The sequence below is a fragment of the Protopterus annectens genome, chromosome 16.part0 (genome assembly GCF_019279795.1).
Source record: "Protopterus annectens isolate FY-2018-M chromosome 16.part0, PAN1.0, whole genome shotgun sequence".
Taxonomy (NCBI): Eukaryota; Metazoa; Chordata; order Ceratodontiformes; family Protopteridae; genus Protopterus; species Protopterus annectens.
In genome coordinates this window covers 10,797,774-10,822,906 of record NC_056750.1, presented here as the reverse complement: position 1 = coordinate 10,822,906, position 25,133 = coordinate 10,797,774, and the positions used below count along the sequence as shown (strand labels likewise).

The 25,133-nt window shown below is 38.6% G+C and overlaps 1 protein-coding gene across 1 annotated transcript in view; it reads left to right on the top strand.

The window, feature by feature from the left end:
• Positions 1-25,133, top strand: part of LOC122791049 (bile salt-activated lipase-like) — a 299,760-nt gene that overhangs the window by 80,788 nt on the left and 193,839 nt on the right. Inside the window, exon 5 of the mRNA XM_044058827.1 lies at positions 16,766-16,896. Within this exon, the coding sequence (XP_043914762.1) occupies positions 16,766-16,896 (131 nt within the window). The remainder of the gene's footprint in view (positions 1-16,765; positions 16,897-25,133) is intronic.

Genomic DNA, 25,133 nt, shown 5'->3' with positions numbered 1-25,133 from the left:
AAAAAAGACATTTAACACTATTATAATCATACGTGCATATGTGTCTTGGTCAACAAACACTCACTGTTATGTAATCGTGATGACACATAAATTAACTATACTGTACCAAAAATTGTTCAAAAAGAATGGATAGGTTAATATAGTAATAGTCCAGTAAACGCTTCCGTATCAGCTTCCAATCACATGTAAATACTGTCCATAATAGGTTGGTATGCCCCAAGTGAAAAATCCTAATTAGTTCCAACTCTTAATAAAGACGTTAAGCACTGTAGTTATATTGCATATACGTCTTGGTCAGCAAACACACACCTTAATTGGTAGTAATAGCACATAAACCAATTATAGTATATTCAAAACCCAAAAAAATGTCCAAAAAGGAGTGGCTAAGTAAATGTGGTTGTAGTCCAGATGAACGCTTAAGCATCACCTTCCGATCACCTTTGAAATACTATCCGTTTTAAACAGGTATATCCAAAAGTTTCAATAGTCCATGAAAATGAACCCACGAAGTTGAGTAGTTATTTTTATTTGTATTACTATGTGGTCATTTTCATGTTTATACATGATTAATATGTTGTTATCAACATTTACAGTGTATACCCATGTGGCCATCTATGTGTGTATATATATATATTTGTTACTTACAGCTTGACAAAATAATTATGCTTTATACATATGTAGGGTATATAGCTCCATTCCTATTGGTTAGGGGTTATATAAATTCAGGACTGGGGTGCTGGTGAAATGTCTTGTTACTACTCACTGAAGAAGGCGACAGCCGAAACTAGTCTGAGTTGAATGAATTACATTTTGTTTGGGGCATTATATGTCCTTCTCTATTTTTACCTCGAAATAAAAGGTGGATCTATATATGCTGGCCTTTTGGTGTTTTTTCACACTATATAATTGACAGCATACAGTACCTTTAGTTAGAAACGTGGCATCCATTAACCAAACTGTTGCCCTACTAAGATTGCACAGATTTTCTACAGTGGGAAACACTAATGTATGATTATCAGTTTGAGTGTCTGATGGCTTTCTTTCCATGAAGTAACCACTTTTAAGTTGTTGCACAGCAGTACTGAAGAACTGTAATGCAATGTCCCTAGCCAGACTTGTTAACAAGCATTTTCTGTGCACTCTGTTCACCTGTTGCAGTCATGCCTTTTTACCTGTATGAGATTCTGTACACTCTCAGAAATGTTCACTCACCACATCATCTACAATAAGACTTGGTGTATCATGGGATAGTGAAGCCCTCTGCTTAAATGCATGGCGTGTTTCACACCTTTGCACTTCAGAAAGAAAACTACAATGATGGTATTTTGTAGACTGCATGAATTATACATGCATACAGCTATAACCAGCCCTGTACCCTTTCTCTTAATTTTAGCTTACAAGCCCAGCATTTCCTGAAATTATGCATTTTCTCCAAATTATACACGTAACCATCTAATGCTAACACTTCTTTATATTTTTGAAAAATGTGAGTCATTGCAGATAGTTCTTATAGATCGGGGCACGTGCTACTTTGCTTCTGCCATGACGTGCTCGTGTGTCCTAATGTACATTATGTGAAAGATTTAGTATATTGTGCATGTAAGTTTAAATGGTTGACATATTAAAGTTGCTGTCAATAAATATTCTACGGGATGTTATACGGTTGCGATCTACTGTAGTATTCTCCTGTACATCAGATGCTGCATCGTCATAGAACTGGAGGTGCAGTACTTACGAAGAAATGTATATGTTATAATAAAATACTTATTTCTATCACTCGTGTATATAATGACACATAAATTATGATGCTATCATCATCCAATGTAGAAGTCAGTCCACAGAAAACCTTTGTCAAATCTTAAATATGTATGTATATTGTGGGAAAGAATTGTCTACATTATTACTACTGCTGTTGTCTGCATTATTACTACTGCTGTTAAATTCTATATAAAATTGCGGGATGTGAGAAACATAACCACTACAATTTAGTGATGCACAGAAATGTCACATACATTTGTGTGGAGGCTTTGTGATATTGTGATACTCCATCTTTTCTGATGTGATCTTTATTTCTATAACCTTTTGATTCCTGATATAATGAATTTGCAATCGTCTGAAGCTTATAAAATTTGATCATATGTTGAGACGATTTTATGACATACACCTGTCTGCTTTACTCTTGTTATCTATGCTCTGAAGCTGTGTAATAGATGCTGCCTCTTTGCCGCTGCCACAGCCATAGCATAATGTCTCCATCTGTGTCTGGCATGATCATCGTCTGCTTCAGGCTCCTCCATTCACTCCTCATCTGACTCAGCCTACACTCTCTGGTGTGCTGGGGAGTACTGCTCCTGTAAGTACCCACCCTGCTATAACTGTTGGGTCTATATTATGATATCACACACTCAGAAGAGCGAATGACACATAATCGACCCCATGTAAGCGAAAGCTTACAACGTCGAAACCTCAGAAGCGATTTTTTTCCCAATGGACAAAAAATCACTGTTCCAAGAAAAAAAAAAAACAACTATAAAAGATTACATAACTTGGGGGGCTTCAACCCCTCTGACTTGGTGGGGCTGTGTCCCCCACACCCCCCAACTTAAATATACCAACTCCAAGATTGCACTACAGTGCCAAATAGGCAAAGTAACAAAAGCAGCCAAACAAATTCTTTCCCAGGGAAAGAATTCGCTGAAAAGCCGCTTTGCTATTTTGCCTTTTCGCACTTTTCAATTTGACAAAGATGCATCCGACAACCTGCTTCTGTGACAGCGTAATAAGGAGCCTAACTGTCACCTAAGTATGATGTTATATAAAAGTAAAATTTGAATATGAAAAACAAACTCAAAGAAGAATAAAATCACCGTGTCAGATATGTGAGCACTTAGGAATCAGTCTTTACAAATCATTAACACTTACAGTACAAATATATACAGTCATCATGCGTGTCAGAATTGTGGGCACTTAGGAATCAGTCTTTACAAATCATTAATGCTTACAGTACAAATATATACAGTTATCATACATGTCAGATATGTGAGCACTTAGGAATCTGTCTTTATAAATCATTAACACTTACAGTACAAATATATACAGTTATCATACGTGTCAGATATGTGAGCACTTAGGAATCAGTCTTTACAAATCATTAACGCTTACAGTACAAATATATACAGTCATCATACGTGTCAGATATGTGAGCACTTAGGAATCAGTCTTTACAAATCATTAACGCTTACAGTACAAATATATACAGTCATCATACATGTCAGATATGTGAGCACTTAGGAATCTGTCTTTATAAATCATTAACACTTACAGTACAAATATATACAGTTATCATACGTGTCAGATATGTGAGCACTTAGGAATCTGTCTTTATAAATCATTAACACTTACAGTACAAATATATACAGTTATCATACGTGTCAGATATGTGAGCACTTAGGAATCAGTCTTTACAAATCATTAACGCTTACAGTACAAATATATACAGTCATCACGTGTCAGATATGTGACACTAAGGAATTAGTCTTTACAAATCATTAACGCTTACAGTATAAATATATACTGTCATCATACATGTCAGATATGTGAGCACTTAGGAATCAGTCTTTACAAATCATTAACACTTACAGTACAAATATATACAGTCATCATATGTGTCAGATATGTGAGCACTTAGGAATCAGTCTTTACAAATCATTAACGCTTACAGTACAAATATATACAGTCATCATACGTGTCAGATATGTGAGCACTTAGGAATCAGTCTTTACAAATCATTAACGCTTACAGTACAAATATATACAGTCATCATATGTGTCAGATATGTGAGCACTTAGGAATCAGTCTTTACAAATCATTAACACTTACAGTACAAATATATACAGTCATCACATGTCAGATATGTGACACTAAGGAATTAGTCTTTACAAATCATTAACGCTTATAGTATAAATATATACTGTCATCATACATGTCAGATATGTGAGCACTTAGGAATCAGTCTTTACAAATCATTAACACTTACAGTACAAATATATACAGTCATCATGCGTGTCAGATATGTGGGCACTTAGGAATCAGTCTTTACAAATCATTAATGCTTACAGTACAAATATATACAGTTACCATACATGTCAGATATGCGAGCACTTAGGAATCAGTCTTTATAAATCATTAACACTTACAGTACAAATATATACAGTCATCATACGTGTCAGATATGTGAGCACTTAGGAATCAGTCTTTACAAATCATTAACGCTTACAGTACAAATATATACAGTCATCATATGTGTCAGATATGTGAGCACTTAGGAATCAGTCTTTACAAATCATTAACACTTACAGTACAAATATATACAGTCATCACATGTCAATATGTGACACTAAGGAATTAGTCTTTACAAATCATTAACGCTTACAGTATAAATATATACAGTCATCACGTGTCAGATATGTGACACTAAGGAATTAGTCTTTACAAATCATTAACGCTTACAGTATAAATATATACAGTCGTCACATGTGTCAGATATGTGACACTAAGGAATTAGTCTTTACAAATCATAACACTTACAGTACAAATATATACAGTCATCACGTGTCAGATATGTGACACTAAGGAATTAGTCTTTACAAATCATTAACGCTTACAGTATAAATATATACAGTCGTCACATGTGTCAGATATGTGACACTAAGGAATTAGTCTTTACAAATCATTAACACTTACAGTACAAATATATACAGTCATCACGTGTCAGATATGTGACACTAAGGAATTAGTCTTTACAAATCATTAACGCTTACAGTATAAATATATACTGTCATCATACGTGTCAGATATGTGAGCACTTAGGAATCAGTCTTTACAAATCAACACTTACAGTACAAATATATACAGTGATAATAAATTCAAGACAGTCAGCTATGCAAAATATTCAACAGACAGGAAAGTTAAATTACATTTAAGATGAAAATGATGGAGAAAGCACACCAGATTAACGTGTTGGAAAGGAGGTAGACAACATGGAAGGTTATTTTTCAGGAGATTAAAGTAGAAAAAAAAAATCAGATCTCAACACAAAAGTATATGAAGTCATGGAACTTGCTGAAAATCATCCAGGAATTATAAAGTAATTAAATGTGGTTAAAATTACAATTACATTAGTGCTAATCATGGTACATAACAAAGTCTAATTGTCTCAAAGGAACAGAAATAGATAACTAATTATGGGGATTTCCCATGAGCGTTACTCAATAAGGCATAAAATGTATTTAAATAGCACAGGCTGTTAATTACTTTAATTAATTTCACTCTTATATCTTGAAGTTAATCTCTGATTTAGACGTGTTCAATTATTTATATCTATAAATCTGATTTTGAACTAATTTACCAAAGAAAGCAACAAGTACAGAGTAATCCCAAACTAAGCCTTTTGGGAATTACTTTCTGTGAAGGTCACATCACAATATTATTTGGGTAACACTGATGCATAGTTGGGAGATGAAATTAAAAATGGTAACACAAGATGGATCAAGGAACTCAATGAAATAAAGCTATACCAAAAATAAAAGGGCAGTTGTTTGAAAATAGGGTCTAAAAGACACAAACAGCACATTGAGTGATAACTTCAGGAATACAACAAAGACTCTTAATATCCAGAATGCTTAGTTTTACTGATAAGAATTTTATAGCTTTGAATATTTATGAACTATAGAACAGATGTCAGTGAAGCAACAAAAGTATATTTGGAGTTCATTTTTGGAGAACTTATTTTATTCCGTATTAACAACATCCATATATGAATGTTACAGTATGACCTGTGTAAGTGTTTCCTCTTATGAATCAATTCCTAAATGATGCATCATCCATGTATGAATGTTACGGTATGACCTGTGTCAGTGTTTCCTCTTATGAATCCATTCCTAAATGATGCGTGGGTTAGCTTTATTGCCTCATGTTTCTTGGTTCTCTGTTTCTGCCACTGGCTGAAGTCCTTTTTGTGTTAGGTTTGCAGATTCAACTTTTGTCCATGTGGGCTTTCATCTCACATCCCAAATATATGCTATTAGAGGGACTAGTGATCCCTTAAATTCCTCGTACGTATGCATGCTGTAAATGACTGAGTGTGTGTGTGTGTGTGTGTGTGTGTGTGTGTGTGTGTGTGTGAGCATGTGTGTGTGTGTGTGTGTGTGTGTGTGTGTGTGTGTGTGTGTGTGTGTGTATGTGTATGTGTGTGTGTGTGAGCGTGTGTGTGTGTGTGTATGTGTGTATATGTGTATGTGTGAGCATGTGTGTGTATGTGAGCATGTGTGTGTGTGAGCATGTGTGTGTGAGCGCGCGCGCGTGTGTGTATGTGTGTGTGAGCATGTGTGTGTGTTTGTGTGTGTGTGTGAGCATGTGTGTGAGCATGTGTATTTGACCATGTGTGTGTGTGCGTGTGTGAGCGCGCGTGTGCGTGAGCATGCACGTGTGTGTGTGAACATGTGTATGAGCGCATGTATATGTGTGTGTGTTTGAGCGCTTCTATGTGTGAGCGCGCGCATGTGCGAGTGCGGGTATGTGTGTGTGTGAGCGTGTGTGCGTGAGTGCATGTATGTATGTGAGAGCGCATGTGTGTGTGTGAGTGCGTGCATGTGTGTGTGAGCACATGTGTGTGAGCGTCTGTGTGTATTTGTGTGTGTGTGTGTGTGTGTGTGTGTGTGTGTGTGTGTGTGTGTGTGTGTGTGCATGTGTGTGTGTGAGTGTGTGTGTGTGTGAGCTTGTGTGTGTGTGAGTGCATGTATGTATGTGAGAGTGCATGTGTGTGTGTGAGTGCGTGCATGTGTGTGTGAGCACATGTGTGTGAGCGTCTGTGTGTGTTTGTGTGTGTGTGCACGTGTGTGTGTGTGGCCGTGTGTGTGTGTGTGTGTGTGTGTGTTGTTTCAGTCATGTCCCATCCAGGATGGTGTCTTTCTTATGACCATTGCTCACCTTGATAGACAGTAGCTCCCCGGTGACTTGAATAGGATTATCTGGACATTAAAGAATAAACTAATGAATGAATGAATGTTGGGTGAGTGGGTTTGGTGTAATGGTTAAGGTCTTCACCCCATATAGACAGGGTACAAGGTTTGATCCTGACCTCAGGATATTGTCTAGGCTTAAAATAGCCCTTTAGGGCAGTTAGCCTAGTATTCACCTATTAATTAATCAAACTTGTTTACAGTAACAGTTAAATAATTAAGGAAGCTGTCCTTAAAAAGAAAGAGTAAAACTTTCAAGTCAAATGAGAAACACCCAATTTACATTGATCATAATCATTCTTTCTTACAATTAGAAACCTCTTACTCCTTAAGATAATCTAAAAGGACATAAAATTAGATATTCCTTTTGCAGCATAGTTTCATAGTTTAGTACTAGGCTATCTGCCCTGAGGCATTTGCAAGCCTAGCCCTAGAGATGTGGCTTTTGCCACCCCATGTAGTGGTGCTAAGGTGTATAGAATAAATTTAGAGTACTGTGCCTTTGTCTAGTAATGACACATTGAAGACCCCCTTACTTATTAAAATTAGTTTACTGTGCCTCTGTTAAGTAGCGATACAGGGGTGACCCCTGGGGTAAACCTACGATCTCCCATCCACTTGTCAAGATTTCTCTTGAAGAGAGACATTGAGGGGCTCTGCCTAACATGGACTGGGATTTTGTTCCAGAGTATGGGAAGCCTCTGAGTTATGAATCTGTCTCTCCAGCATGTTTTATTCATGTTTGTACTGAGGTTTAAATCTTTGGCTCTCGTGGTTCTTATGGATTTTGATTTTTTGAGGTGGAGCATGTCCATCAATTCCTGGTTGGACATGGCCTTGTATGTCAGGCACAGATCACCTCTGAGCAGGTGGTATGCTACTGAATAGAGCTGGAGTTTCTTTAGCCTGGCAGCATATGACATATGTTGGAAACCCTTGATCCTTTGGTGAGGTACTTCTGGGGTCTCTCTAGCTGTTGTAAGTGCCGGGTGAGGTACATACCAAATGGGGTGTTGTACTTAATCATGGGCCTGATAAGGGAGGAGTACAGGGGCACAATTACCTCCTTTGATCTGGATGTGAACCCCTTCATGGTAAGGTGGGCAAGGTAGAAAGTCTTTCTAACCACTTTGGCAATGTGGGTGTCAAATGAGAGGTCACTAACAACTTGGGTCCCCAGGTCTCTGATTACTTTTTTGGTACTTAGTGGGTTACTGTTTATGTGATAATTTATGGGTATTTTGTTTTTCCCAAAGGGGATGACTATACATTTCTTGGCATTCAGTTTAAGGCCGTGATTCCGGCACCAGTTGTCCGTTTCGGTGAGGCCTTTCTGTAGGATGTATGTGTCAGCTGGTGTATCGACTATGGAGCCTAGTTTCAGTCATCTGTGAACTTTGTCAGCCACAACCCTCCCATGTTTGCTTTCACATCTGAGAAGTAAATGCCGGACAAGAGGGGTCCCAGGACAGAGCCCTGTGGGACACCACTTGTGACTGGCTTTGAGTCTGACATGGTTCCCGCAATCTTGACTTTATGGGTTCTGTTCTTTAGCCAGTTTGCAACCCATCTTGTGACATATGGATTTACTTTTAAGCTGTTTAGCTTTTTATGATCCCTGAGTGGGGTATTGTGTTGAAGGCTTTAGCCAAGTCCAGGTAGGCTGTATGGACTGCCTTGCCCTCATCAATGGCTCTAGTGACTGTTTCGAAAAGGTCAACCAGGTTCAAAAGGCAGGATCTGCCTTTTACAAAGCCATACTGGGTGGGATCAAGTGTCTGTAGGTCCCCAATGTCATTGTTTATGAGTTCCATAATAATTCTTTCCATAGCTTTGCAAACCAGGCTGGTCAAGCTTATGGGGCGGTAGTTCCCAGGGTCTGTAGTGGAGCCTCCCTTGTGGAGTGGTACCACTGTTGCTGTATGCCAGTGTTCAGGTACATATCCTGTAGTAAGGCTAAGGTTAAATAACATTTTTATATGCGGGTTTAGCTCCTCTTGGAATTCACGTATCATGCAGCCGGGGATACCATCAGATCCCATAGATGCTGTGTTTTTTGCTTTGTTGAGGGCGGTTCTCACCTGGATATCAGAGATGACAGGGAGGTTACATTCAGCTGGGATGAGTATTTCTTCTTTTGGAGGTGATGGAGGGGATAAATTTGCACTGAGCCTGTCTGCCAGAATGTTGGCAATATCTGTGGGTTCAGTAAATTTTTTGTCGTTGTGTACTAACTCTGAGCATATCTGAGTGTTTCTGCCCAGGTTTCTAACATAACTGAACAATGCCTTGTGGTTATCTTTAGTGTCCTTGGCGATTTTTCTCTCAAAGTTGGCCTTGGATATTTTTATGAGAGAACATAGCTTTCTACTAGTGCTGATCAGAGATGCCTTCCCTTTATGGGATTTTGCTCTGTCTTGCAGTAGCTTCCTTCTTTTGTTATACAATTTGTTTATAGCTGGGGTCCACCAGACAGGACGCTTTCCTTTGGTGGAGAAGGTCTTGGTTTTATTTGGGATTGCACGATCCATGCATTCTTAGAGATGTCCATAGAAAGCATTTGTGTAGGATTCAGCATTGTGGGATGTGGATTCCATTGGCCCTGAGGGCTTAAATGATACCATCTCAGTTTTGAGAAGTGTAAAGTCGGCTTTTGAGAAGTTTCTCACTGTAGTCTTTTGTGCTGGGGGTGGAGGTGGTAAATGTATATCCAGGGTGATTAGTTTGTGGTCAGATCTCACCAGTGAGGGCAATACTTCTGGTGTGGAGCATTTTGTCCCCATGTTTGTGATGATCAGGTCTAGTATATTATCCCCCCTTGTGGGAGAGGTGGCTAGTTGTTCCATTGCATTTGAGTTTATGAATTCCAGGAACCTTTGGGCTAGGGTTTTAGGGCTACAATAGTGCACCCAGTCTATGTTAGGATAGTTGAAGTCTCCCAGTATGATGGCATTTGGTGAGACATTCATATCTTCCAATGTCTTCAGGAAGGCTGAGTGGGGTTCTTGAGATTGGGAGGGTGGTCTGTAACATGCAACCAGTTGTATAGCAGTTTTGCCTATGGTTAGCTGCACCTGGATGGCCTCCGATGCTTCATGAGTTGCCACTAACCTAGAGGTGTGGGTGTCCTTGATGAATATGGACACTCCCCCTCCCTTTGTGGCTCGGCCCGGGTTTTGGGGCCGAAAAGCATGATACGAGGTAAAGCCTGGTAGCGCTGGGTTGCTCTCAGGAGCCTTGAACCAGGTCTCGGTTACAGCGCAGACATCGATGTTCTCCATACTGAGGAGTGCTTTGAGAGCCTGCATCTTGAGATTTAGACTTCTGGCATTGAGCAGCATTACCCTTAATTTTATTCCATTTTTGTTTTCTAAGGAGGTGGGTTCGTCTTTTGAGCCTTGCCTAAAAAAGGCACTTATGGGGGTGGCAAGAGCCTTAGCCAATATCCAGAAGCCCAGTGGTGACAGGTGCAAGCCATCCCTTGCTAAGCAGCGTGGCTTGTCCAGCATGTCATCCCAAGCAGACAGACATTGGATGCCCCTAGAATGACACCAGTAATTGAGCCAATTATTAAAGCTGATCATCTTGTCTTTGTATTGTGGCATCATTCTTGGTGAGGGCAGGATGCTGCTCAGGGTCAGGGTCATACCAGCCTGGGCTACATAATCAGAGAACTCCTCAATGTCTCTTTTTATGTCGTTCAAGGAGGTACGTCTCAGGTCATTCACACCGGTATGGACAATGACAGAGCCATATTTGTACATGCTTTTGAGTGACCTGAGTGCGTGTGTTATATGGCGGATTCTAGCCCCCAATAGGCAGCTTACCATTACCCTCTCCTTGCTCAGCCTGGTAAGTGGGACGTCAGTGTGTCTGACTATAGAGTCACCTATCACTAGTGTATCAGGCATAGTGTTTGGCCTTAAGGGCTGTGATTTATTGACACACCGATTTATTGAAGTATGTGTTGCATGTGTTACGTTTTGAGGTGGTGGATTTTTGGGTGTCTGCTTTGTGAGCCACTGTTGTTTTGGTAAGTTTTTTAATAGAGCCTCCAAGTATGTTTTTGTGTTTTTATGTGTTTGATTTGCAGTTGGGGTAGGCCTATGTGTGACTGGGTTTGTTGTGTGTGTGGTTACCTTCTCCTCCAGTCTGGTCTTGCCAGTCCTGAGTTGAGAGAGTTCAGCCTCCAGTTTGGCTATATAGTTGTATCTCTCACATGTATTTGTGTTTGTTGGGAGGAGGAGAGGGTTGTCTCTGTACATGAGACAATAATAGCATTGTCTCAAGATTCCCAGATTAACCAGCTGAGCAGGAGAAAATGCTTGCAATCTACCACTCGACATGCTAGAATAATATAAGAGAGTGCTGTGTCTGTAAGGGAAGTGGTTGGGGTGGTAGGTGGATGTAGTGCTACTTGAGTTTGAGAGTGCTTGCTTAGAAGAGTAGCTTAGAGAACAAGTGCTATGCTTATAATATAACGAGAAGACTGGTTATTCTAAGAGTAGAGCTTTCTAAGGGAAAATTTGAAGAGCAGACTTGGCAGAGCCAGGAAAAGTTTAACCCTGTTTAACCGGCACTGTGCTATGCGCACAATTGCGCAAAGCCACGCTAATGCAGATTTTAAACAGGGAACTTGAAAAGAGCTAGAAATGGTCCAAAACAACCAATTACTACAGCTCTTGTGCTGAGGTCACTTCCTTCAGGGACAGATAGGCTGTTCAAGGCTCCCCACTCCCACTGGTGAGCCTTCAAGGACAGATAGGCTGCTCAAGGCTCCCCACTCCCACTGGTGAGCAAAGAAACTTCCTTCTTATCCAAGTAAGGTAATGGACAACACAGGAACTACACCACAGCCCAGAATACAGCAAAGCCTGTAAACTGGTCTAAACTAGTCAAGGAGAGGTGGGAAAACAAGGATTATTTTTTTTTTTGTTTTTAGATAGAAAACACTCAGAAATACAGAAGGCAGCAATAAATCAGTTACACAGGCTAGCACACTTTAGTGGGAAGCCTCAATAGTTAAATTAAACAAACAAACACAAATTTTCGATTAATTTTCGACCAGATAAACTTTTAAGTGCAGATACTATAAAATGCAGCAAACAGTTAAATAAACAGTATAAGCTTGTTTAAAATAAGCAAGAGAAGGTATTCCAAGTAAAAAACAGAAAAAAATACTTAAATCTGGAAAGAAGTCGCTTTTCTCGGTTCTCTGTAGCTAGGACCACTCTGCAGGACCACATTGAGCTGTCTCTGAGTGGTATAGCCAGAAAAAACACTCTGAGATGGATTTTAAACAGGGTACTTGAAAAGAGCTAGAAATGGTCCAAAACAACCAATTACTACAGCTCTTGTGCTGAGGTCACTTCCTTCAGGGACAGATAGGCTGCACAAGGCTCCCCACTCCCACTGTTGAGCAAAGAAACTTCCTTCTTATCCAAGTAAGGTAATGGACAACACAGGAACTACACCACAGCCCAGAATACAGCAAAGCCTGTAAACTGGTCTAAACTAGTCAAGGAGAGGTGGGAAAACAAGGATTTTTTTTTTTGTTTTTAGATAGAAAACACTCAGAAATACAGAAGGCAGCAATAAATCAGTTACACAGGCTAGCACACTTTAGTGGGAAGCCTCAATAGTTAAATTAAACAAACAAACATAGATTTTCGATTAATTTCCGACCAGATAAACTTTTAAGTGCAGATACTATAAAATGCAGCAAACAATTAAAAAAACAGTATAAGGTTGTTTAAAATAAGCAAGAGAAGGTATTCCAAGTAAAGAACAGAAAACAATTCTTAAATCTGGAAAGTAGTCACTTTTCTCAGTTCTCTGTAGCTAGGACCACTCTGCATGACCACGTGGAGCTGTCTCTGAGTAATATAGCCAGAAAAAACACTCTGAGGCGGATTTTAAACAGGGAACTTGAAAAGAGCTAGAAATGGTCCAAAACAGCCAATTACTACAGCTCTTGTGCTGAGGTCACTTCCTTCAGGGACAGATAGGCTGCTCAAGGCTCCAAACTCCCACTGGTGAGCAAAGAAACTTCCTTCTTATCCAAGTAGGGTAATGGACAACACAGGAACTACACCACAGCCCAAAATACAGCAAAGCCTGTAAACTGGTCTAAACTAGTCGAGGAGAGGCAGGAAAACAAGGATTTTTTTTTGTTTTTTTTTTTTGTTTTTAGATAGAAAACACTCAGAAATACAGAAGGCAGCAATAAATCAGTTACACAGGCTAGTACACTTTAGTGGGCAGCCTCAATAGTTAAATTAAACAAACAGACACAGATTTTCGAATAATTTTTGACCAGATAAACTTTTAAGTGCAGATACTATAAAATGCAGCAAACAGTTAAAAAAACAGTATAAGCTTGTTTAAAATAAGCAAGAGAAGGTATTCCAAGTAAACAACAGAAAAAAATACTTAAATCTGGAAAGAAGTCGCTTTTCTCAGTTCTCTGTAGCTAGGACCACTCTCCAGGACCACGTGGAGCTGTCTCTGAGTAGTATAGCCAGAAAAAAATGCTCTGAGGCGGATTTTAAACAGGGAACTTGAAAAGAGCTAGAAATTGTCCAAAACAACCAATTACTACAGCTCTTGTGCTGAGGTCACTTCCTTCGGGGACAGATAGGCTGCTCAAGGCTCCCCACTCCCACTGGTGAGCAAAGAAACTTCCTTCTTATCCAAATAAGGTAATGGACAACACTGGAACTACACCACAGCCCAGAATACAGCAAAACCTGTAAACTGGTCTAAACTGGTCGAGGAGAGGCAGGAAAACACGGATTATTTTTTTGTTTTTAAATAGAAAACACTCAGAAATACAGAAAGCAGCAATAAATCAGTTAAACAGGCTAGCACACTTTAGTGGGAAGCCTCAATAGTTAAATTAAACAAACACAGATTTTCGATTAATTTTCGACCAGATAAACTTTTAAGTGCAGATACTATAAAATGCAGCAAACAGTTTAAAAAACAGTATAAGCTTGTTTAAAATAAGCAAGAGAAGGTATTCCAAGTAAAAAAACAGAAAAAAATACTTAAATCTGGAAAGTAGTCACTTTTCTCAGTTCTCTGTAGCTAGGACCACTCTCCAGGACCACGTGGAGCTGTTTCTGAGTACTATAGCCAGAAAAAATGCTCTGAGGTGGATTTTAAACAGGGAACTTGAAAAGATCTAGAAATGGTCCAAAACAACCAATTACTACAGGTCTTGTGCTGAGGTCACTTCCTTCAGGGACAGATAGGCTGCTCAAGGCTCCCCACTCCCACTGGTGAGCAAAGAAACTTCCTTCTTATCGAAGTAAGGTAATGGACAACACAGGAACTGCACCACAGCCCAAAATACAGCAAAGCCTGTAAACTGGTCTAAACTAGTCAAGGAGAGGCGGGAAAACAAGGATTTTTTTTTTTTTTTTTTTTTAGATAGAAAACACTCAGAAATACAGAAGACAGCAATAAATCAGTTACACAGGCTAGCACACTTTAGTGGGCAGCCTCAATAGTTAAATTAAACAAACAAACACAGATTTTCGATTAATTTTCGACCAGATAAACTTTTAAGTGCAGATACTATAACATGCAGCAAACAGTTAAAAAACAGTATAAGCTTGTTTAAAATAAGCAAGAGAAGGTATTCCAAGTAAAAATCAGAAAACAATACTTAAATCTGGAAAGTAGTCACTTTTCTCAGTTCTCTGTAGCTAGGACCACTCTGCAGGACCACGTGGAGCTGTCTCTGAGTAGTATAGCCAGAAAAAAATGCTCTGAGGTGGATTTTAAACAGGGAACTTGAAAAGAGCTATAAATGGTTCAAAACAACCAATTACTACAGCTCTTGTGCTGAGGTCACTTCCTTCAGGGACAGATAGGCTGCTCAAGGCTCCCCACTCCCACTGGTGAGCAAAGAAACTTCCTTCTTATCTAAGTAAGGTAATGGACAACACAGGAACTACACCACAGCCCAGAATACAGCAAAGCCTGTAAACTGGTCTAAACTAGTCGAGGCGAGGCAGGAAAACAAGGATTATTTTTTTGTTTTTAAATAGAAAACACTCAGAAATACAGAAGGCAGCGATAAATCAGTTACACAGGCTAGCACACTTTAGTGGGAAGCCTCAATAGTTAAATTAAACAAACACAGATTTTCGATTAATTTTCGACCAGATAAACATTTAAGTGCAGATGCTATAAAATGCAGCAAACAGTTAAAAAAACAGTATAAGCTTGTTTAAAATAAGCAAGAAAATGTATTCCAAGTAAAAAACAGAAAAAAATACTTAAATCTGGAAAGTAGTTGCTTTTCTCAGTTCTCTGTAGCTAGGACCACTCTGCAGGATCACGTCGAGCTGTCTCTGAGTAGTATAGCCAGAAAAAAACGCTGAGGCGGATTTTAAACAGGGAACTTGAAAAGAGCTAGAACTGGTCCAAAACAACCAATTACTACAGCTCTTGTGCTGAGGTCACTTCTTTCAGGGACAGATAGGCTGCTCAAGGCTCTCCACTCCCACTGGTGAGCAAAGAAATGTCCTTCTTATCCAAGTAAGGTAATGGACAATACAGGAACTACACCACAGCCCAGAATACAACAAAGCCTGTAAACTGGTCTAAACTAGTCGAGGAGAGGTGGGAAAACAAGGATTATTTTTTTGTTTTTTTTTTGTTTTTAGATAGAAAACACTCAGAAATACAGAAGGCAGCAATAAATCAGTTACACAGGCTAGCACACTTTAGTGGGCAGCCTCAATAGTTAAATTAAACAAACAAACACAGATTTTCGATTAATTTTCGACCAGATAAACTTTTAAGTGCAGATACTATAAAATGCAGCAAAACAGTTAAAAAAACAGTATAAGCTTGTTTAAAATAAGCAAGAGAAGGTATTCCAAATAAAAAACAGAAAAAATACTTAAATCTGGAAAGTAGTCCCTTTTCTCAGTTCTCTGTAGCTAGGACCACTCTGCAGGACCACATGGAGCTGTCTCTGAGTAGTATAGCCCTAATTCAACAAACACCTCCTCTATGTGTGAAGAAACAGAGTTATTAAATAAAAGGGACTTATTTTTACAATCAAATCTCACAAATACAGTAAAAAAACATTGCAAAGAATGGAATTACATTTTCTGAGTAAGAGATGCCTTTAGGCAAACTCAGGTATGATGTATGGTACTTAGAAACAATGAAAATTTCCATAAGGGAGTGTTTAGTTGAATAAATGGACAGTTAGGCTGTGATTCTATAGTGCTAGTGAAAAATGCATGTAAGAATGACTGCAGCACTTCATTTACCTGGTTAATAAGTGAATTATTTTAAAAAAAGTGAAGAAATATTTGAACTTTTCATACAGGTAATAGTCTTGCAGCCTGCAGTCCACAAGGAAACTCAGTACTGATTAAACAAGATATTAAAAAACACAGCCGTACTATGAAAAACATTCAATTACTTGTAAATTATTTTAGTTAACTAATCAAAAAATAGCAAATTTGTCAAGTTTAAATGACACCTCTGCAACAATTTATAAATATTTTCTTTCTTTGAGTACTGATTACTTTTCTTGCACATTTTTAGAGCAAAAATTAGACTGTTTAATTTTACTGAGTGCATTTCAATTCTTTGAGTTAGGTTTATAGCATTTCCAGGCTTACTTGTAGTAAAATTATAAAAACTAATTTATAATTTTCTACATAGCATAAACTGTTTCTGTATTTTTCCCTCTTGCTACCTCCATCAATATCCAGGAAACTATGGCCTCAAGGATCAACACATGGCTATTTCATGGGTGAAGAGGAATATTGCAGCCTTTGGGGGTGACCCAAGCAACATAACCATTTTTGGGGAGTCCGCTGGAGCTGCCAGTGTCTCACTGCAGGTATTCATCAAATTAATGTCTTCAAATTATTCTATAAATCAATAATTATTTCAGGAGTCAGCAGTAACCCAGGTCATTATTTATTGTTATTCAGATATTTACCTTTTATTTATATTCCTTCTTCTATCGATGCATTTATGTCAAAAGAATACTTTGAATCAACCACAGAAAAAAACATCTGTATTTACAGCCAATATCTACATAAAGTATGGCATTAATTGCATTAAAAACATAGTGTAGGTTTGAGTCTGTGCATTTAAGTTGCATTTTAAAGACTAAGAAAAAAATGAACATCAGCCTAGGTTACACTATCAGATAAGTATTACAGGATAAGCACTTTCTGGAAATCTTATGCCAAGTAGGAATACACCTAATGCAGATACAGAATTTGATGTTATCGTCTGCCCACTTGCCTGTTTATCTGATTGATAGATATGTTGTATACTCTATTCAGCCATCTTAAGTTATGCAATGGCTTACTTGCATGGATATGCCACTAATGTAGCTTTACTTGTGTTCTGTATCTTCTCAAACTTCTTATACTGTCTTTAACTCTGTAATCCATTAATGAATACAATCCTGCACTTCCACTCTCTTTGTGAATTTTATTATCTTGATCTCCTGATAGCTATCATAAACACATGCTCATAGGTGTGCATGTACATACAGTCAGACAGACAGACACAAACACACAAGCTCACAGGCACAGTCATGTATATATGAACACAGTTGTTTGATTAATAGCTTATGAAAATGACTACACCACAAAACACTCTGTGGGATAGAGAGATAAAACCTTGACTACATTGCAACTGACCTGAATTTGAATAGAGGTGTGGGCACCTGTAGGAGCTGATGGGGTATACAGGAATAAACAGCCACTACCAGCTCACCCATCAGGGGGCAGCTGTGGCTCACCACATGGGTAACATTAAGCAGGAGTTCTAGGTGTTTATCCCATGGAGCTCGAGTCACTCAAGCCAACACTTTCGTGTTTAGTCACAATCTGATCCAACGGGAATTCAGCATGTAAGGCACACAGTCTCCTTGGATGACAGCTGTAGTGGGGCTCAACAAAGTTGCTACAGAGGGTGGGGCAGTCTACTGGAGAAGTGAGTAGGCTGCTCTACAGGACCAGCAAAGCTGGATCTCTCTCTACCACCTGACTTTTGCCAAGCATGGATAAGCTCATGGGGGATTCTATGCAGGAAAGAATGGGTCATAGAGCTCATCTGCCTGACAATTCCCACCTTTCTGACTGCAGAACAAATGGCCAGATTGAGTAAAGGCAGACAAATCATCAAGGTCGGTACTGTGGGGATGCAAAAAAAAAAAAATCACACTATAGACATTCATTATTCTGGCAACAGTCAGGAATAAGAACATAATTGATATGAGCAACTAAACAAGAACACAATAGGAATATGCTGAGGTGAAACAGTAACTTAGAACTAGTATCTAACATGACATTAGTTATCATTTAATCATTTATCATGTTATTCAGTCCTAGACTGGATAGTAACAAACAGGCCCTCCCTCTGTCACCACTCTGGCCGTCTCCCTGTCATTCTTAGTGATCATCTACCCACCCACGTACTGAAGCACCAGGGGTGCTCTCCAAAAGAACATTATATTTAAACATGTCCACAACAAAAGGAACTTCTCCCCAGAAATTTTTAAATCCCTCTTACTACAATGCAGCTGGTCCCCATTAAAATATCTCCGCTTAGACTCAGCAGTTCAACACTTCAATAATAAATTTCTCAATATCATCAGTAAACTTGCACCCCCTTAGGAAGATCAAAATGTCGACCATGGTTAACTAAGGAAATCAAGCAACTCCTCAAACAGAGAGATCGAGTATGGTCTCAATATCAACAGACCAAAAAACAAGCCACCCTAGTCACCTACCTGTAGTTAAGAAATCTAGCCAAAAAATGAATCAAGGATGACAAAAAGCAATATTATAGCAAAATCCAAAGAAACACCAAAATAACCCCCAAACATTTTTGGGAGCCATAAAACAAATCCTTAAACCTGGTCAAGTCACTACTCCATCACCTAGTACCTTAAATTCCACAGATAGCATTGCTTCCCAGTTTAGCTAACACTTCATAAACTCCACACCATCCCTCGTAAAAAACAACACTACCCCTAAGAGTTCCTACAGCATCAGTACCCAGCCTCATTTCCTTTTCTGTCAAATTGATACAAACTAGGACCATTAAAAAACTTCTCAATAAATCAAAGCCCACATCCCTTGCTGCTTACCTACTCCCTAACAAATTTCTCAGAACAGCAGCAGTTGTCATCTGTCATCTCATATCTATCCTAATCAGTTTGTCAGTTTCTGAGCAATAGAGCCACAAACTCAGGAAATTTTCTTATATCATCCCCTTGCACAAAGGTGGCTTCTCAACTGACTTCTCTAATTACAGACCAGTTGCTATATTCTCTACACTAGCCAAAATTCTTGAAAAATGCATACACAAACAACTCATTGAACATTGCTTATTTATTTTATTTATTTACTTTATTTAAAATTTTTTGATGGGGAAAGTCAGACTAGGACATAGCCTATTTTCAGAGGTGGCCTGGGGAGAAAACCTCCAGATGTATGTCTTTGGAATGTGAAAGGAAACAAACCAGAACACCTGGAGGAAACCCACGCAAATGCAGGGAGGACATGCGCACTCCACACTGAAGGCACCCCAGCTGAGAATCAAACCAGGGAACCTCTTGCTGTGAGGTGACAATGTTAACTGCTGCACCACTGTACTGCTCACTACTAAGTAATAACCTTCTCATAAATACCGAACATGGTTTCAGACTCAAGCACAGTACCATAGTCGCTCTAATAAGTTTTATCAGTACCATCAACCAGCTCAGAAACAAAGGCCAACTAGTCTCAGCCATTTTCCTTGACATGTCAAAAGCATTCAACACGATATCCCACCAAAAACTACTCAATGAACTAGCATCCTTAAAACTCACCCAACAAGCCTCTTGGCTTCACTGATACTTATCAGATTGCCAACAAGCAGTCAAGTGGCTAAATGAACTCTCTCACCTACTACCCGTCACAGTTGGTGTTCCACAAGGTTTAATCCTAGGTCCACTGCTTTTTACCATATTTACTAACAAAGTCTGCACTGCCACGCACCAAGCCACCATCGTATAATACGGTGACAACTCCTCCCTAATATGATCAACCCCTTCCCTTCCTGATCTCTTAGAAAAAAAAACAAAATCCTTCCTAGACATCAAAAGTTATTTTCGGACTAACAACTAATACTTAATCCAAACAAAACTAATGCTCTTCTCTTAATATCAAGTCACATGACCACCTTCCCCCCTTGGGGTCACTATCGATAACTGCCTAAACTTTGATAAACACATAGCGCAGACGGTCAAAAAGGTCCACATCAAACTTGGCTCACTTTACAGAGCCAAGCCTTAACTTACCAACACCACCAGACATGCCATAGCCAAGTCACACTTACTTTCCACCCTTCTATATGCAGCTCCTATTTTTACAAACCTCAGAAAATCCGACTTAAAAAAATGATAAGGCTGTTATAATAAAACAGCCAGATTCGCTATGAACCGTCCTCACAGATCGCATCATTGTGCTGCACTACATGAACTAAACTGGATCAAACTGCCCAATCTACTATCGTTTTACTAATTAACTATTGCCTTCTCCATCCTTAACCAACCTGAAAACTGCCCTGCACTCAAAGACTTAGTTCAACCTTACACATACTGCAGAACACTAAGATCCTCTGATGAACTCCTAAAAGTCACCAAATCCAAAAATAGCTTTGGGAATTCTCTGTTCTCTAACCAGATATCCCAAAGATGGAATTCCATCCCTCAACACTTACTATAAACACCTTGAATACCTCCAGATTTAAGCTGTTACTCAGGGATCATCTTACCAACAACTGACTACGCTCCTGTACAACTCCTGGGTGCTTGCAGTCGATCCCTCCCTTAGTACTTGTAACCTACTCTAAGCCCACTAAACCCTATCACTACTAGACTCCTCTTTCCTTCTCCCTACAGCCTTTTCTACTTCTTACTTCCATTCTCCCTTATGTTTCTCCTTTCTTATAACACTATGATTCTGTCAAAAGTAACAGATTTCTGTGATATGTTATTGTATTATAAACACCATTCTTGACTAATGTATACAATTTCTGCTATATATTTGTTTAATCTGAGAAGACTCCCAATATATATATATATATATATATATATATATATATATATATATATATATATGATGATCAGTTAGTAGCCATCTCTTTAGCTGTAAACATTCTGTAAAACATTTTTGTTACTGGAGCTTTTCTTCCCAGGTCTCCACTGAAAAGGGGCTTCCAGCCCAGTCAGACACTCCTGGTAAACAAATGTAAAATAAAATAAATAAATACATTTAATACAGTCATGTTAGCCTGCAAACAGAACTACGGACTCCCCCGCTGAGTGAATTAGGAACTGCAGTGATGCAGGCATAGATAACCAATCAAAATCCCGGAAACAGTCTCCTCTTATGTTTTTCTTGGGTATTTAAATATGGGGGAGGGGTGGTATCCTATTGGACACTTATGGCTCCCTGTCATATTTTAAAGTGCTTACCATACCTCCATTCCTTTCGGAAGTGTGTACATGCTAAGTGCTGTAAGTCATTCCTGTGGATACTGAGAGCAGATCCCTATTCTATTTTGTTATTCTTCTACAGCACCTATATATATATATATATATATATATATATATATATATATATATATATATATATAGATATATTAAGACAGGTGGGAGATGGAACTGTCTCATCTAACGACTGTACAGAGGAATTACAATGCTCTCCTTTCAATTAATGTGTCTGCACCTACATATTACAGTATTCCAGCAGCCCTTCTTACTGATGAATCACATTGTTTCCAGTGTCTAAGACACTGGACAAGGGTTTTAATAAGCCTTTTCCTTTCTTATTTTCAGCAGTTCCCCTTAATTTTAAAATGCTGGACAGGTTTGTCATTTAATAAGTTTATTGCATTGCATATCAGGTAGAGCTTGCCATTGTCAATGGCTCGACCAGAAGCACAATCACCTTTGATAGTGGAAAATCAAAAAGTGGTGAGTTCTATTCCCACATCAGGAGCTTAGATTCAGTGTAATGATAGTAGTGAGGTAAATATCCCCACTGGTCCTGTAGAAGTCTAGGGTTTGATGGGTTGTAGTTGTATCTTTGTCTTGCAATTAGCACAGAGAATTAAAACTGTTCTGTATCTACTTTTCAGATCTCTCTTTATCAAACGAGGGTTTCTTGTTAACAAAGTTTATGGATGTTTGTAAGCTGGGAGTCATCGTCAACTCTCTTCTGACATATATACACCCCCACAGAAGCTTACACTTGTCAATATTTGGTGTACTAAAAATGAACTCAAGTTCAATGCCAAAATATGTAACATTATTGATTTTAGCAAGCATGCCAAGCTCCAGATGATAGCATAGATAACACAACGCTTCAAAATAAAAAGGTCATAAGAGACCTAGATATTTGGGTGGACAGCTTCATCATGTTGCAATGGTGGTTAGGAAATTCTTTTACTTCGCACAGATAAGGGCAAAAGTTAATTCTTTCTGATCAGAAGAAATGCTCACCTCCTTGCACTTTTCACTAAATCAGATCCATCCTTGATTACAACACCTCCTTTTCAAAGTATCTTACTAAACATACCAAGCAATTGGAAAGACCCCAAAAGTTTTAACTAAAAGCATCATGGACTTAAAACACCTAAACTACCAAGAAAGAGTGGAAGGTTTTTCCCTAAAATCAGTTTCATATAGACTCCTTGGGTACAATCTGTGTTCTTCTTCTAGAGTTATAAGGAATCCAGTAGTCCAAGAAGTCTTATACCTCCATAAATCAAACAGTCCCACTAACAGTATGGCTAGAGATCCAAATCTACTCCAAAAAAATAAATAAGATAAGGAAGAGGGATGGATTTGTCACTCAGTGCCTACATCTTCTCTTGAACAAACTCCACCTCCAAGTTAAGCAGTGTGACACATTTCCTGCCTTTAAAAAGGAGATGGACCACTGGATGGGTATTCATAAATTCACCCCTGGAATGGCTAATCTGGCCATCCTTGAGAAGAGAGGCAAAGCCTAAGGGCAGGTACTGGTAAAGCAGAAATTGCCTTTTACCTCCTATGATCCTATCAGCTATTAATGAGTTGTTTCCTGGAATCGATGGATTGATTCTCTAGTAAAACATTTGAATAATGGGGACTCTGAACAAGTCATTTAACTAGACAGTGTTCTGGGGTAATTGGAAAATTGGGATAGGCTTCTTAGCAGTCTACTGGACTGCATGCCTAGTAACCAGTAATGAACAATTGTGGTGGACAAGTCAATGAGTAGAAACTCCAGACACCTAACAGTCATCAGGCATTGCTGAATATTTCCGTAATTCACAATATTTCCCCTCCAATTCCTAAAAAGCAGTAAATCAGTCTAATGTGGAAATACTGGATATATATATATATATATATATATATATATACATATAGGGTTCCTATTAGAAAACCAAACGCTTGAAATGTTGAATGTCATATGGTCAACACCATATGATCGACATTTCAAGAGTTCGAAGGTTAAATGTAACAGCGCCATATGGTGCAGAATGGGAGAATTTCCCTTTTCTGCACTGAAGTGCGATCTCAGAGTTGGTATATTTAAGTAGGGGGGTTTTGGGGGGTGCGCAGTGGGGCTTGCCTCCCTGCTCAGAACGTTAAGGTAAGTTTTTTTTTTTTTTTATGTTTTATTGTATATTCGAAGTTTCAAACTTCAATCATATGTTGCTGAACATATGGGATTCGACTTTTTAAAATTCGAATATATAATTAATATATATATATATATATATATATATATATATATATATATATATATATATAATATGAATGTGTTTCCCTTCAGTGTACTCCAGTGCATAATTTATAGTGAAATTATAGAAGAATGGTCACAGAAGAAAATTCCCAAGCTGCCCTACTAATGATCATCCTTTCTCCAGACTGAACGACATCTGTGATGATCTAGTTTTTTCCTGAAGTTAGATATGGATGTAGGCTACTGTTCTGACATTATCTCTAGACTGCTCTACTTTCTAAATTAAATTATGATTTGTGAAGACAATACTAAATACCTTACAACTCACTGTCGAGATAGTCAGAGAAATATTTAATCTTGCATCTTACGTTCAACTGATTTTGTTATTCAACATTCTGTTTCTTTAAAGCTTATTTCAAAATGTTGCCAATTAAGTTTAAATAAAAATGGCACAGTTTTCAGCTTTTCCCTCACGTTTTTCTTAAATATATGATCCTGAATATGTCCTTTTTGAGACTTATGGTGCCACACTGTTTTCTAGTACAATTTAAAGACATTTTCAAGGCTGTGCTATTGGTGGGCACAATGTCTCTATGGCTCCTTTGGAATTCTTCTTTAGAAATGGATGTGCTATTGGTAGACACAATGTCTCTATGGCTCCTTTGGAATTCTTCTTTAGAAATGGATGTGCTATTGGTGGACACAATGTCTCTATGGCTCCTTTGGAATTCTTCTTTAGAAATGGATGTGCTATTGGTAGACACAATGTCTCTATGGCTCCTTTGGAATTCTTCTTTAGAAATGGATGTGCTATTGGTAGACACAATGTCTCTATGGCTCCTTTGGAATTCTTCTTTAGAAATGGATGTGCACTGCTGTACCTGCTGCTTACCGGTCATCTGAAGGAAGATCCTTTTCACGACCATTTTGTCTCTGAATGGATGAGCATGGCCCTCCCTATTTTATTAATGTACCGTTCCCTTCTCATATAAGTGACCACTTAGCCAACGTCTTATTTTGGTACTTCCTGTCACACCCAAATCTATATCCCCTTCTAAAGTTTTGCCATCCTGTCATGTGACTCACTTCATAGGCTCTCATATCTTGGAAATACTTTCATTTCCCTTATGGGTTCATAGGTGTATACTAGGCTAATGACCACTAGGGCCCTTATAGGTTCATAGGTGTATACTATGCTAATGACAGTTAGGGCCCTTATAGGTTCATAGATGTACACTAGGCTAATGACCACTAGGGCCCTTATAGGTTCATAGGTGTTGTTGTTTGTCTTTTCAGCTTTTCCCGGTAAGGGGTCGCCACAGTGGAACTCCGG